Below are 13,723 nucleotides of genomic sequence, written 5' to 3' on the forward strand. Positions count from 1 at the left end.
CACACTCGAGGAAACTAGAGCTGGGGGTGAAGCGCCTTGCCCAAGGTCACACCGCGAATAAGTGACCTGACTGCGCGTTAAAGCCAGGCCAACACTCCACAGCGGACAGTCCCGACCATCTTCACTACCAGGCTGTACCAGGCACAGCGCCAGAGATGGTCGAGGTCTCGGACGGTGATTTTTTGGTTCATGTTCCAGATTAATTTAGACCAAAAAACAAAACGAAAAAAAGACAGAGAGAAATTCCCAATGAAAAATTCTAGATCAATTCAACACAAGCAGCCTTGACTTGAACATCTTGAAGGGTCTAAATGTCACCGCGACAACAGAGGACAGGAGGTAATACTCTTCCTCACGATGGCATGGGAGGTTCAGAGGTCCCTTAATGACAGAAATGCCATGTGGGTGTTTGTTTTATTTCTATTAAAGGGCTTTCATTTAACATCTGCCAATGGACTCCTGCCAATTTACATCTAAAAATACATACCAGTGGGCATCAAGATAAAACAGTCTTCACCCAGCAGCGCAGCATTGATCGCCTCTAGCTGATTAGTTCTAAAATTATGCAGGCCAAATTTTTTATGAAAAATCTTCATCATTTCTTTTGTATGAGGAAAACTAAGACTTTGGAAACGCTCCTGCTTCAGATTTCTGGGTGCTAAATCTTGCGCCAACTTGTCTGAGAAAATAATCAATGTTAAGAAAAATAAGAGCATTATTGTTAACAAGTCGGTTTTAGCATTTACCCTTTGCTGTGTAAACTCCAAGGCATACATTTCCCTGCAGCACATTGTTCTTTAACCATTTATCAGGGTTTCATCCCCGCCAAATGTCAAGGCCACCAGAGACGTCCCGAGGGCCAAATTCGAGCCTTTTCCTTGGTTTCTCCGCAGCACCTACCACTAACCATTGCGTTTCTTCCCTTCTTCCTGCTCTCTTGACCTTCAAGACCATCATGGGTTTTCTATTGAAATTCTCTTCCCTGGCACCACTTCTTCCACCTGCCCCTTAATTTGGGAGTCTTTGCAGACCCCCTCTGGGACTGGGCTCTTTGGCCGCCCTTTCCTAGAATTTTCCAAGTCCTCTGACCTTCAACATCACCTGTGTGCACAGGGTCTCTTCTGTAAGGCCCTGCTGACGCCCTCCTAAGTTCCAGCCCTGCGTGCCTCTCCAGATGTCTTCCAGACATTTCTACCTGAACGACTTACAACACTTGAAGCTCAACAAGTCTTAAAATAGCCCTCCCCAGCTTCTCTCCCAATCTGCTTTGCCTCCCGACTCCCCTGCTCTGCTAGTGGTGTCACAGATCCCCAGTCAGCGGGTCTGAAACCTCGGAGTCCTCTCAGCTTCCCATGGTGTTTCTGCCACCGTGTCTCTCACGTCCGCGCCCCCTGCTTGGCACAGAGAACAAGAGGTGCTCAGGCCAGCTGGGGCAGCCTCTCTACCAGCACTCGACTGTCTCAAAGATAATTGCAAGCATCAAGTATGACACATTCTAACACGATACAAAAATAAATCCATTAATGGTTATTTTAAAGGTCAACGGCATAACTGTGAGAACAACCTCCATGGTATTAAGTCATCGATGGCAAAAATAGGGACGGCCGTACTCTATGAAACCTTACACATATAAACTTGTGTTGGTTAGAACATGCTCTGTGATAACTTTATAGGGTTGACGTAAGGTTTTAAAATTAATTTTGGCTTCTGTCTGCAGCCTTTACAGTGGCTAATTGCACTCCTCCCCAAACTTCTCCCACTAAACTGGGAGCTCCGAGGGGACACGAACGACTTGTTATTCATCTCTTACCCGAACCTGGCACGGAACCCGGTGCGGAATGGGCACTCAATAAATATATGTTGAATGAATTAAAAGGATTTTAGGCCCAGAGAAAGAATCTGTCTTCAGGAATTTCTGACTTCGTGTCTTTCTTAGACTGCCCTGCATTTTAATATTTTAAGACAGAAGACATGTTTCTCTACTTCATAAACTGATCAGTTCTCATCAACTCAGAGTTCTAAAAATACACACAATTACAGTTTTAACATAGAAGTTCAGCTTTGCTTTTACTCACCCCTCAAATCGTTAAAAGCTCGGCCCCCATGAGCTTTATTGTTTTAGGGACTAAAAGATGTTAATTCAAAGGCAAAGCACATTTGTAATGACTTTAGAGCTTTGCTACAATAGGTTATAATTACGCATTTCATAGAACTACAGCTGCCGCCGAGACAAAGGAGCGACCTGCTTTTGAAACGGTGATTTGTGATTCACGTTATCAGCAGAAATGTGCATAGAAACAACACACTTTTCAGGCAAGGATGATTCGCGATCATCTTTCTTACATAATTCCGATTTTGGAAAGTTATGTTTTCACGTAAAATACAAGCATCCATTTATTTTAAACTTACCAGTGTAATTCTGAATGGATTCTGAGTTTTTATTTGGAGCGGCAGATGCCAGTGGAGGCCAGTTTGTGGTGGCTGCAGAAGTTCTTTCTGATACTGGTTTAACTGGCCGGCCTTCCTTAATAGGCTGACAGGCAGCTGTGGAAGATTTGCTGGCTGCTAAATTATGCATTATATTTTCCCAGTCATCATCATCATCATCAAAGTCATCTATGTCAAAATTATCAGTATCACGGGCTGCCTGGATTTCACCTTCTGAGTCATTTAGCAAAGCAGTATGTTTATTCTGATCTTTCACAGCCGTGCTTGTGAGAACATTTCCCGGGAAATAAGAGCTTTCATTTCTCTTTTCTGTCCTTGGGGTTTCAGCCCAGTTGCTACTTACAAAGGACTTCTGTAAATGCGGACTGAATAACGGTCTTTCAAAGGGATTCTTCGTGGTGGCCGAGGATCCTGCCCTTCCCGGGGTAGTGGCCAGCACACATTTCCCAGCAGCACTGGAACTGGAGGGAAGGTGTGGAAAATGGGACTCCTTAACAGAAATACAGCTTCCTGCAGGACAGGAGTCACCCTTGAAAAGCGCATCGGCAGAGGAAACAGAGGTCATGTCCTCAGCAGGGCTACCCAGTGCGCCAGGCCCGCACCTCCACGCTGAACCAAGAATACAGGCACCGCTTGCATTCGAGTCGGCATCAGCCAGGAGCTTCCTTCTGGAGACAAAACACAGGACACCACCCTCACTGGGAGCGGTCTGCCACAGTAGGCCACGCAAGTATATCGTTAGTTTCCATCCCAAATCGTGGCAAAACAGGTTCTGTTTTTCAGTCTCCAAAGGGGCAGTTAGAAAAAAATAAATAAATTTAAAACTTAAAACATAGTGACAAGTAGCCTATTCAATTTCCCGGCCAGAATGCCTGGAAATTCTGCCCCGTGTGTTTCTGACTTATGTTGGTGGGATGCAATCAGATACATTCCAGAAGAAGAAAACGTAAGATACCTTATGTCCCGCTGCCGACGCAGTTCTTGTCCGCAATCCAGGGCCGTCAGTTCATCGTCAGGAATCGTATCAACTAATGTACAGATGTGCTCCATCACGTGAATGAGCTGCTGCTGTAAACTGGTCTGTCTGGCTATAAAGTTTTATTTTGTTAATATTTTCCCTTGAAAAAGACTTACAATTTTATAAGCCATGCATGTAAAATTTGAAGTAGTTTAAAGGCAAGATTATAAACTACCACGTGCTGCCCTATTATCTGCCTGAGAAATAACTAGAAATCATGTTATCTCTGTTCTCATGATGCAGAACCGTGTGATCGTTTCATTTCAGGGTAATTCTTACTATTTCGCTTAGGGTAACCTACGTCACCGTAAGCTACAAAAGTTGATCGATTTACGCAAGTTTTTAATTAACGTCGGGGGTAAACGTCACCAGGTGCACCCAAGGTGAATCACACAGGGTGCAGGCAAGAGCCCCACCTGCTGCTCCGCTCCGCCTGGCGTACACACTTCCTCTCAGCGGTAACAGACTTAGACTTTCTTTGCAGAGACCCCTGCCCCTCTCCCTCGGTGGGCATCTGATGTAAGGCAGCTCACACAGAAACAGGTCTGAGAGTTTTGTGACTAGAAAAGGAGACTTCTCTTTTCAATAAGCTGCATGGGCTGTTGGCGGCCGCCTCCTCCGCCATCACACAGGGAAACAGAGCCTGAAAGGGAGACCAACACAGGGGCAGCGGAAACAGCGACAGAAAGGAATGGGGGGGACTGAGGTGGAGACACGGGGTGGAAGAGAGGTGAGAGGCAGGTGTCAGAGAGAAATTCCTGATGAATTTCCCCACTTTAAAAATGTACGTTATATAACTAAGAAAAAGGATGTCAATGGAGGCGAGGCTTTAGATGAAGAAAGAAAAGAATGGGTTAGGGTAGAAATGGGAAGCAGGGAAGATGCCTAGTCTACCCTAAGGCCTCAGGTAAGTAGGAGAAATCAACGGCGCAGCAACAGTTTAGGTGGGCTGCAGAGGAAGCTATTCACAGGAGAAAATGTGAGAAACGAGAGGACGAGAATGTTCAGAGAAGAGAACAAGGCTACCGGGACACCAGAACAGAGGACAGCCAGTCGTAGGCTCTAAAGGGCAGGACGGAGAGGAAGAGAAGACAGATAGAGGGTCAGGGGACAAGCATCTGTGTGACAAGGACTTGGGAGACATGGACTTTTACTGGTGACTGGCAGGAATAAGGACGTGAGGTATGAGAAGGTGAAGTGGAACTGCTGAATCCTCCTTTTGCGTGTTTTCTCCACATGACAAACGGGTATCAGATTGGAAAGAGGAGAATAAACAATGGTCTGAAGGAAGTGAAAGCCAAGATAGGCTCAGAGATAGATACAGCTACTGAAAAGGAGCGCAGTCTTCTTGTCTAGACAGGCCACGCCTCAGAATACAAAGGAAACCCGCAAAGAAGATCCCGCTGATAGGTGAGGAATCCAGTGAACTGTACCGTTAGCTGACGAAAGAGTGAAGACAAGCAAACATTGTTCTAATTAAAAAAAAAAAAAAATTCTAAACAGATTGCCAAAGGCTACTGGCTGGTCATCTGGATGTTAATTCAAGGCAAAATCCTAGAACGTGTTATCAAACGGCTGCTTTGTGAGCTCTAAGACGGAGGAAACAAATTACAGAGTTGGCAAGAGTTCATGTAAATAAATCAGTAATCTTAACGTAGTTCCTTCTTCGAGGGATTACTAGACTGGCAGATAACAATAGCTACCATTTACTGAAGGCCTACAGTACTCCGTGCACTTCACCTTGAATCCTGACAAATACCCAGGAAGACAGCATTCTCATGTTATACAAGAAACTGAGGTCCAGAGAAGCTGAACTAATTTGCCATAATCACACAGCCGGGAGTAGGAGAAGACGGGTTTTATCTGAGGATGGCGTCACTCTAGAGCCCATGTCCCAGGCGCTCCCTCTTGCCACCGGAGACCCTGAACTTGTGGAGCCACTTGACCGAGTTTTCTGCAGCATTCTGCACCCCACCCCACCCGCCATGGGCAAGGGAGAGAAACACAGTCTGAAGGCAGATTTGTAACAAGTTGAACAAGAAGTGATGAATGGACTGAAGTCCCCGGAGAGGGAGACCGCTAATGACATTCCATGGGGCTCTGTCCTTGCCCCCGTCCCAGCTACCCACGCCATCGGTGAAACAGCACCACATAAACTGTACAGCGTGGGGCTACCAGTGTCAACTCCAGGGCCTCCAGACTGCGGGGTCTCCATCCTTGCCCTGCTGTTGTTTAATTCAATGACCAAGTGTAGTTCTATTTAACTCTTTTGGGCCTCGTGTCCTTATTTGCAAAATGGGCATAACAGAAACTACCTTCAAGGCCACTGTGAGGATTAAATTAGTCACTACTGTAAAACACCTAGAAGAGTGTCCTAGTAGGACATCAGGTATTTCAGGGACATCCTTAACCATAAATTCAGAGACCAAAATAAAAAGAAACTTGGAGGAAACAGAAACAACACACACCACCACACACTACACATGTCCACACACACACACCACCACACATACATGCACATACACTACACACATGCACACCACCACATACATGCACACGCACACACTACACACGTGCACGCATACAAACAATACACGTGCGTGCACACACATGCCTGTGCACACACCACTATGCACGTGCACACACCAACACTACACACATGTCTGTGCACACACACAACCACGGGTACAGAACCCATCAGAAAAGACCAGAACAGGGGGACCTGGGTGGCTCAGTCAGTTGAGCATCTGACTCTTTTTTTTTTTTTTTTTAATGTTTTATTTATTTCTAGGAGAGAGAGACAGCATGAGCAGGGGAGGGTCAGAGAGAGAGAGAGTCACAGACTGAAACAGGCTCCAGGCTCTGAGCTGGCAGTCAGCACAGAGCCCGATATGGGGCTCGAACCCACGAACCACGAGATCACGACCTAAACGAAAGTCGGACGCTTTACCGACTAAGCCACCCAGGCGCCCCGAGCATCTGACTCTTGACTTTGGCTCAGGTCATGAACTCATGGTCTGTGGGATTGAGCGCCGTGTCCGCCTCTGTGCTGACAGCGCCAAGCCTGCTTGGGATTCCCTGTCTCCCTCTCTCTCTGCCCCTTGCCCAATAATGTGCGTGCACACTCTCTCTCTCAAAAATAAACAAACATTAAAAAAAAAAAAAAAAAAGACCAGAACAGGTTACAGAAATATTCAGAGAATATAAAAGAGCTTTTGGAAGAGGGTTTCATTAATATGGAAAATCCCATAAACGAGTTAAAGGTAAAACTGAGTAAATACCCCAGAAAGCAGAGAAGCAAGAGGTGGAAAATAGAAACTATAGGCCTCATGGAGGCCTAAAACCCAAATAACAGAAGTTCTAGGAAGAGTGTAAGAGAAAAGAGAAAACAAACAAAACCAGAAAAAGAAATAATTCCAAAAAACTTTCCAGGACAGAAGGACACAGATCTCTAGTCTGACAGAGTGGCTGGGAAACAGAAATCAGGAACAGGAAAGGAGGCTGCAGCTTTTCTTTTTTTTTTTTTTTAATAATTTTTTTTTTTTAATGTTTTATTTATTTCTAGGAGAGAGAGAGACAGCGTGAGCAGAGGAGGGTCAGAGAGAGAGGGAGTCACAGACTGAAACAGGCTCCAGGCTCTGAGCTGGCAGTCAGCACAGAGCCCGACGCGGGGCCCAAACCCACGAACCGCGAGATCATGACCTAAGCAAAAGTCGGACGCTCAACCGACTAAGCCACCCAGGCGCCCCATGGAGGCTGCAGCTTTTCAAAATCTTGTAGTGTGGCTGGATTCTTTATATTAGATATTTAATAGAAAATTTAAAAGTGAATTAGAAACATCAAAAAAACAGGAATATTAAACTTTGCATGGACATCAAGAGGCAAACCAGAGTACACACAAGGGAGAACCAGGAGGATGTAAGGTCTAGGAAGGAGTTAAAAGACCTAACAACATTTAGCCCTACAAAAAGCAAGGGTTGGGGTGGGGAGAGAGGCTTCTAGGAACCTTAGACTTACTTCACAAGGATTAAAGTTACAGGAAGACAAATTCTGGCTGAGTATGAGAAGTAATTTTCTAACAAGTAGTGTTTTCAAAACAGAGTATGAATTATCTTGTGAGAACACAGGTTTCTGAGTTGTTGGGGCCGATGGTGCCTACCCAGCGCCCAGGGGCAGTTCTACGTGGGGGGCCCAGTTCTGTGAGGGGTCCAGTTCCGGGCGGGGGGGGCGGTTCTATGCGGGGAGTACAGTTCTGTGGGGAAGTCCAGTTCTGTGTGGGGCCTGGCTCTGTGTGGGAGTCCAGTTCCATGTGAGGGGCCCAGTTCTGGAGTGGGGCAGTTCTTGGGGGGGGGAGTCCAGTTCTGTGTGGGAGTCCAGTTCCGTGTGAGGGGCCCGGTTCCGTGTGAGAGCCATCTCATGCACCTCATGCTAGGCAGCCACAGGTTAAAAATACAATCCCGCTTTGTTTTCAAATGTAAGTATTTAAAATAAGTGCTATATCTGAAATAATTTTTGTACCGTCATAGTCTGTGCTGGTTTCTGGATCAGGCTGCTGCGTGGTCATCTCCTTGGGTTTTGCCAAGTCCTCTGATGTGCTAGGAGCACCCTTTGTGTCAGAGGCGTCAAGGTCCTTTAACATACTGCAAATTAAAAAATATAAAGCCAACCATAATACAGACTTAGACCAAATGCATAATTTTTCCTCTGATGTTTTTCCACCACTGGCCAGACAATGTAACAGAACAGAGAAACATGTTTTTTGTCTCTTCTATTCTAGAACTTCTACAGCTGGCTTTCAAAGTCTCCCATCCTCTGGCCCCAAGAGACCTTTCAACTGTACCTCCAAAGGTGTCGTTTCAGGAGCCCCCTGTGGCATCACATGGCGTCGCTCACACTCCTCACAGGAGCCCGGTGTGGCCTACTTGAAGGATTCTGCCTCGCTCTCTTCCCAATTTGGAAAACCCACCATCCAATCTCTTCTGACCCAAATCACACTTGTTCTTCTAGGCCCAGACCAAGTCTTACTTGTCTGCCTTCTCCAGCACGTAGTTATTAACATTCCTCTCTTCTGAGGTTCCAAAGCATTTTATCCAGCTTCTCTTACTAGGCCAGCATGGCTGTATGTTTATCTGTACATAAGATTAACTCATGCAGATTATACGAAAATTATCAACACGTATAAACGTGGTCAGTCTAGGTGGATACAAGAAATATTTTAAACAAAATAGATGCTCACTAATGAGTGTTAGAGAGAGTACCATGGAAATGTAGCACCTTCCGGAACTTGAGAAGACTTTGCCAAGGAGATTTGAGGGAACCCTGAATGGTGGGTACGGGAAGGGGGATGGACCATGAGGAGAGACAATTAAGACAATTCCCTTTACTTGATCTTCAGGAATCACTAACCTCAAGGAGGATGTTAGAATGCAATCTTCTAACTAAATCAAACAGTGGGGAGTAACTATGCTTTACATAGTCTTAAAAAATGGTAATATAATGAAAGAAAAGGCCTTCTGTTTTTAGCAATGTTTTCTGGATTTTCAGTTTGTCTCCCTTTGCTCGCTGGGGCTTAGGGTTATGGTATGGGCATAACTGGAGACAGAACTCAAGAGGCAACGTGGGACCTGAAGACGGAGCACTGAGGGCCAGCTGCAGAGCTTCAGGCACATAGGAGGTACAAAAACATGGTTCTCGTCTGGTTATATACTATCTGACCATTCCACCACTGAAATGAATCCCGAAGTCACAAGCAGCGTTTTAAAACAAGATAAAATACCAAAGAAAATTTACGTGTGTACTGCACATGCTTAGAGCATCATTTGTAAAAATTCTATTTTGGTCTTAAAATATATACAAATATGTATTCGAGGTTGCAATGGAAAACACAGAGAGAGAATCTATACTGGGAATAGCCTTGGACATAAACATTTTATAACTGCTAACAACCTAGGTAAAATTAATCATGCTATGACAACTCAAGAAATTATCAGCCATTAAAAGGAATAAAGACAAAGACTACGCAGAAACGTGGAAAATGTTCCTAAAATAATATTAAGAGCAAAGATGCAGAAGAAAATAGTACAGTTACGTGTTGGTGACAGCAATGCAAAAATCACACACACGTGCAGAGAAGGAGCAGCACTTAATGCAGGTAAAGAGAATGTCTCGTCTGTTGGAACCGCCCGACTACAAGTGTCCTGTTAAAGCGGCTGCAGTGTCATTGGACAAGGCACACGTTTTCAACGAACAGAGAAAGCAAAGGCAGGTGTTCAGCAGGAATCGGTCTGGCCCAGGGCACAGCCCTACACCGGGTCTCTGTCCGTGTGCCACTAATTGTATCCCGGGCGGTGCCTGCGCCTCCCCGGGCCTTGGCTACCTCGCTGTTACATGAGAATCTGGTTTAGAATCTACGCTCCGTGGGAACTCTCGCCCAGCTCCTCCATCTCCTATAGTTCTGTCTGCATTTCTGTGGGAAAGGAGAAGAGGACAGGGCAGCTCTTACGGTTTTTTTTTAGTTTTGTCATCAAACTGCAAGGACACTCCAGCCTTTCCCAAGCCTCTTCAAACGTCCCAAACCAACTGGTAAAACACAAGCCCAGAGAAGGAGTTTATGCAGGCGAACACCTCCTTCTTACTGAAGGCGGTATCCCAGACGGACCTGTTCTCATTGAAGCACTGGTTAACAGCACAGTAAATCCTCCATCACTCAACTGGACTGGGATCTAGATTGAGTGGAAGGCGGAGGTAACACAGACTATTTGTTATATTTTAAGCTATTGATGGGCTATGTGTATCATCTTTTTCCCACACTATCAGCTAACCACAACCATGTCACTGATTTACTAGCATTCAGAGAATGACAAATGCAACGGCCAATTCTATACTGCAAGATAAAAAAAAAAAAGGAAAGAAGGAAAGAAAAGAAAAGGAAAAAAAGGGTATATTATGTCATTTCAGGTCTAAGAGTTTGGAAAGACAGTATTTTTAGGAATACATTCTGCCTGTCAAAATCAACTCAACAAAACTGTTTGGAGGTCCCATGTAATTAATCCTAAAGGAACTTTACAGCTTTAGAATACCATCAATTAAATAAAACATATAAACGGATTTCCTGATGCTTTCATTTAGATATAAACTGTGCAGAAGCAGGATATAAATCTATACAGATACTACCAAGCTACAGAGAATTGTTTCAGATATCCCAGAAATAAACAACGTTTATGAGCTAGCTGTTTTACCTAAGACATTTTAAGGAGGAAGAAGAGGAAGAGATCATTTCTTCTTCTGGAGAAGGTGGGACAAAATCTGTATCGTAATCATCTTCGTCGAGCTCAACACATGGATACTTCTCAACTGAATGTAATTCTGTTTCTTCCAAGTTCTTCTTTTCACTACTCTCTAAAGGAAAACCAGGGACACAGGTTACTTTTGTCACTCCTGGCATGTCACTCCGAGTGAGTGCCCAGGACGAGTCACACCAGCCCAGGGCGCCCTCCTTCCACACCTCAGCATGGGGGGATCTTCAAGAAGAATTACTGAGTCAACCAGATTAAGTCTAACGAATGTGGGCATGAGGCTAAAGGTCTACTTAAGGATTTTCATGTCTGTCTCCCGGTAAGTTACAAAACCCACGTGGAGTGTCGGCACTTCTATTTTGATCTCTTTTGCTTATATTTAAGTAAGAGGGAGTACGAGTCAGTCCAATAACTGCACAAACGCTGTTAACTGCACCACCAAGGCACCCTAGTCACTTACATCCTGCAAGACTCAGTGTCTCTCTTTTTTAAAAATTTTTAATGTTTTCTTTCTTTATTTCTGAAAGAGAGACAGCGTGAGCAGGGGAGGGTCAGAGAGAGAGGGAGACACAGAATCTGAAACAGGCTCCAGGCTCTGAGCTAGCTGTCACCACAGAGCCCAACGTGGGGCTTGAACCCACGAACCGTGAGATCATGACCTGAGCCGAAGTCGGACGCTCAACCGACTGAGCCACCCAGGTGCCCTGACAGTGTCTCTCTCCTGACCATACATGATAACGATGCTACATGGTCACTTTCTAGTTCACCTTTTACCCAATTTTCTCTGCATTAACAGCAACGCATTGGATGAGACTACAGTTCTTACTGTTGATCACTTCTCGTCCCCTCACCCACTAGTAACCTTGATGGGATTCAGGTTATCTAAAAGCGTCAGCCTCACATTCACAACTATTTCATACGCCGGGTACTTCCACATATGGCTGCTAGGTTCTAATAACTATGAGAGCTACACAGATAATGATTTGAATGTGTAAAACTTTTAATAGCATAATTAGATCATATTCTACATCCACATTAGGTGGGAGCAAGCCATAAAGGAATTATAATAGAAAGGCTTAGTTTCACATCCCAATTCTATCACTAACTAGCCAGCACACCATTAAGAAACCATTTAACCTCTATGGACTTTATTTTCTTCACAAGTAAAATTATACAACTATCTTTGGTGTTTATATAATCATAGTATCAGAATAAAATCGTTGCATTTCATCTGTACGTCCTGCCTCAAGAATGTGGCCAACAACACACTGTTTAATATGTTCCTTCCAAGGACCTAAGGACAAAAGCTGTGTCTCTTGGTCTCAGTGCCTGGCTTTGAATAGTTAACACACTCAACATACTGAAATGAGATAAATATAATTTTTACCTCTTTCTTTTCCCAAGTGAGGTTTTAAAGGGTGACCGTCCTGAGTATGCCCACGTAGCACCTCTTCAGGAATGGAGTCGTCGTCAATGCAAATCACGTCAGTACTTAACCATTCTGAGTTGTCGTTCCGTTCCTCAGTCACACACATCCGCTCGCTTTCAGGGGAGGACGGAGTCGCATTGGCCTTTACTGTATTTGCTCGAGGAGGCTGTGCTTGAAAAAAGTTTCTCTTGGTCTTTTTTGATTTCTGAGCAGTGCTCACTCTGACCACGTGATTTCTGCACGGTGTCACAAATGCTTGTGCATTTCCAGAAATATCAAAGTCATCCATATCATCCCAATCATTGATGGTAATAAAAGAATCTGATGACGAACTGAATTCTAATTTCTTGGAAGTGGCATTACTGGATTTCTTTACAACCGATGTGTTCTGGGTATTACAAAGCACTCCCCGCGGGACCTGAGGCAAAGCTGGCGTTAACGGTTTTGAAACAGCCTTCCTGGTCTGCGGACCTGCTGGAGCACTTTTAAAGTCACTGATCCTCGTCTGCTGACTTGTGATGTGAGGCGACGGTTCACTGAAGGAAAAGGCCTCGGTGACATTAACGCTTTTATCACTTAACACAGGGGCTTTTGCTACGGACACGCCAGTGACGGATACATTGTTGGCTGAAGAGATTTTCTTTTTAAAAGTGAAACCTCTGAAAAATAATCGAAAAACTGAATTAGACTGATGAGTTTTAACAAACCCACCAACAATACAAAACTCTAAAACTCTGTTACTGATGTATACAGCAACTCACCTTAACTGTATCACAAATGAGCAAAGAACCTTTTCCCTCTCTGGTTTCAAAATGTGTAAGGTAACTTAAGTTATATTTTGTATGCGCTGATCTCTTTTTTTAAAAGTTTATATTATTTATTTTGAGAGAGAGAGCATGGGAGGGGCAGAGACAGAGGGGGAGAGAGAGTCCTAAGCAGGTTCCACACGGTCAGCACAGAGCCTGATGCCAGCCTCGAACTCATGAATTGTGAGATATGACCTGAGCCGAAATCAAGAGTCAGTGACCAAGACACCTTGGCGCCCCAGCATGCTATGATCTTTCTAATTCGGAAGCTAATTACTCAGTTTTGAGAGTGTCCAGGCCATTCCCACTATTTTATGTCTCAGGCTGGCCGTCCTTAGTTAACAGCACGTCCAGTGGGAGGGGCAGCATCCAAGAAGCAGAGAAGAAACTCAAATGGGGCAGCTGTTGCCCCTCTAATACAAGTTTGATGGGTAAAAGAGGCAAAACCCAAAGAGGCATCACTAAAATCTGAAAAGCAAGCAAAAGAGGCAGGTGTCCTGGATGTCTGTGGGGTTTAGTGACATGAGGTTCAACGGTAACTTTAAACTAAAGTGCCCAGAACAGTGTCTGGTCTTAGTAAAGGCACAGTAAAGAACAGAAATTAAGTTTCATTAGAAGGAGTTTGCAGTCTAGCTCAGAGGAGAGAACAGAACTGGAGAGCTATCAATTCCTTATAAACTGTTCTTGCAATGGGTATAAAATTACATTAAAATATTAAAAATACCTA

The 13,723-nt window shown here is 44.5% G+C and overlaps 1 protein-coding gene across 5 annotated transcripts in view; it reads right to left on the bottom strand.

The window, feature by feature from the left end:
- BLM (BLM RecQ like helicase) overlaps positions 1-13,723 on the bottom strand; it is an 87,706-nt gene that overhangs the window by 45,710 nt on the left and 28,273 nt on the right. For 4 of the 5 annotated variants that reach the window (XM_039257372.1, XM_039257365.1, XM_039257379.1 and 1 more), the window contains exons 3-8: positions 12,149-12,849; positions 10,705-10,864; positions 7,985-8,106; positions 3,404-3,536; positions 2,410-3,116; positions 488-679 (exon numbers count right to left, since the gene is read on the bottom strand). In XM_039257372.1, the coding sequence (XP_039113303.1) occupies positions 488-679; positions 2,410-3,116; positions 3,404-3,536; positions 7,985-8,106; positions 10,705-10,864; positions 12,149-12,849 (2,015 nt within the window). Of the gene's footprint in view, positions 1-487; positions 680-2,409; positions 3,117-3,403; positions 3,537-7,984; positions 8,107-10,704; positions 10,865-12,148; positions 12,850-13,723 lie in introns of those variants that run through there. The other variant, XM_039257395.1, reaches the window with a different exon arrangement.

This window comes from Hyaena hyaena, unplaced genomic scaffold (genome assembly GCF_003009895.1).
Source record: "Hyaena hyaena isolate Hyena2069 unplaced genomic scaffold, ASM300989v1 scaffold_13, whole genome shotgun sequence".
In the NCBI taxonomy this organism is placed as follows: Eukaryota; Metazoa; Chordata; class Mammalia; order Carnivora; family Hyaenidae; genus Hyaena; species Hyaena hyaena.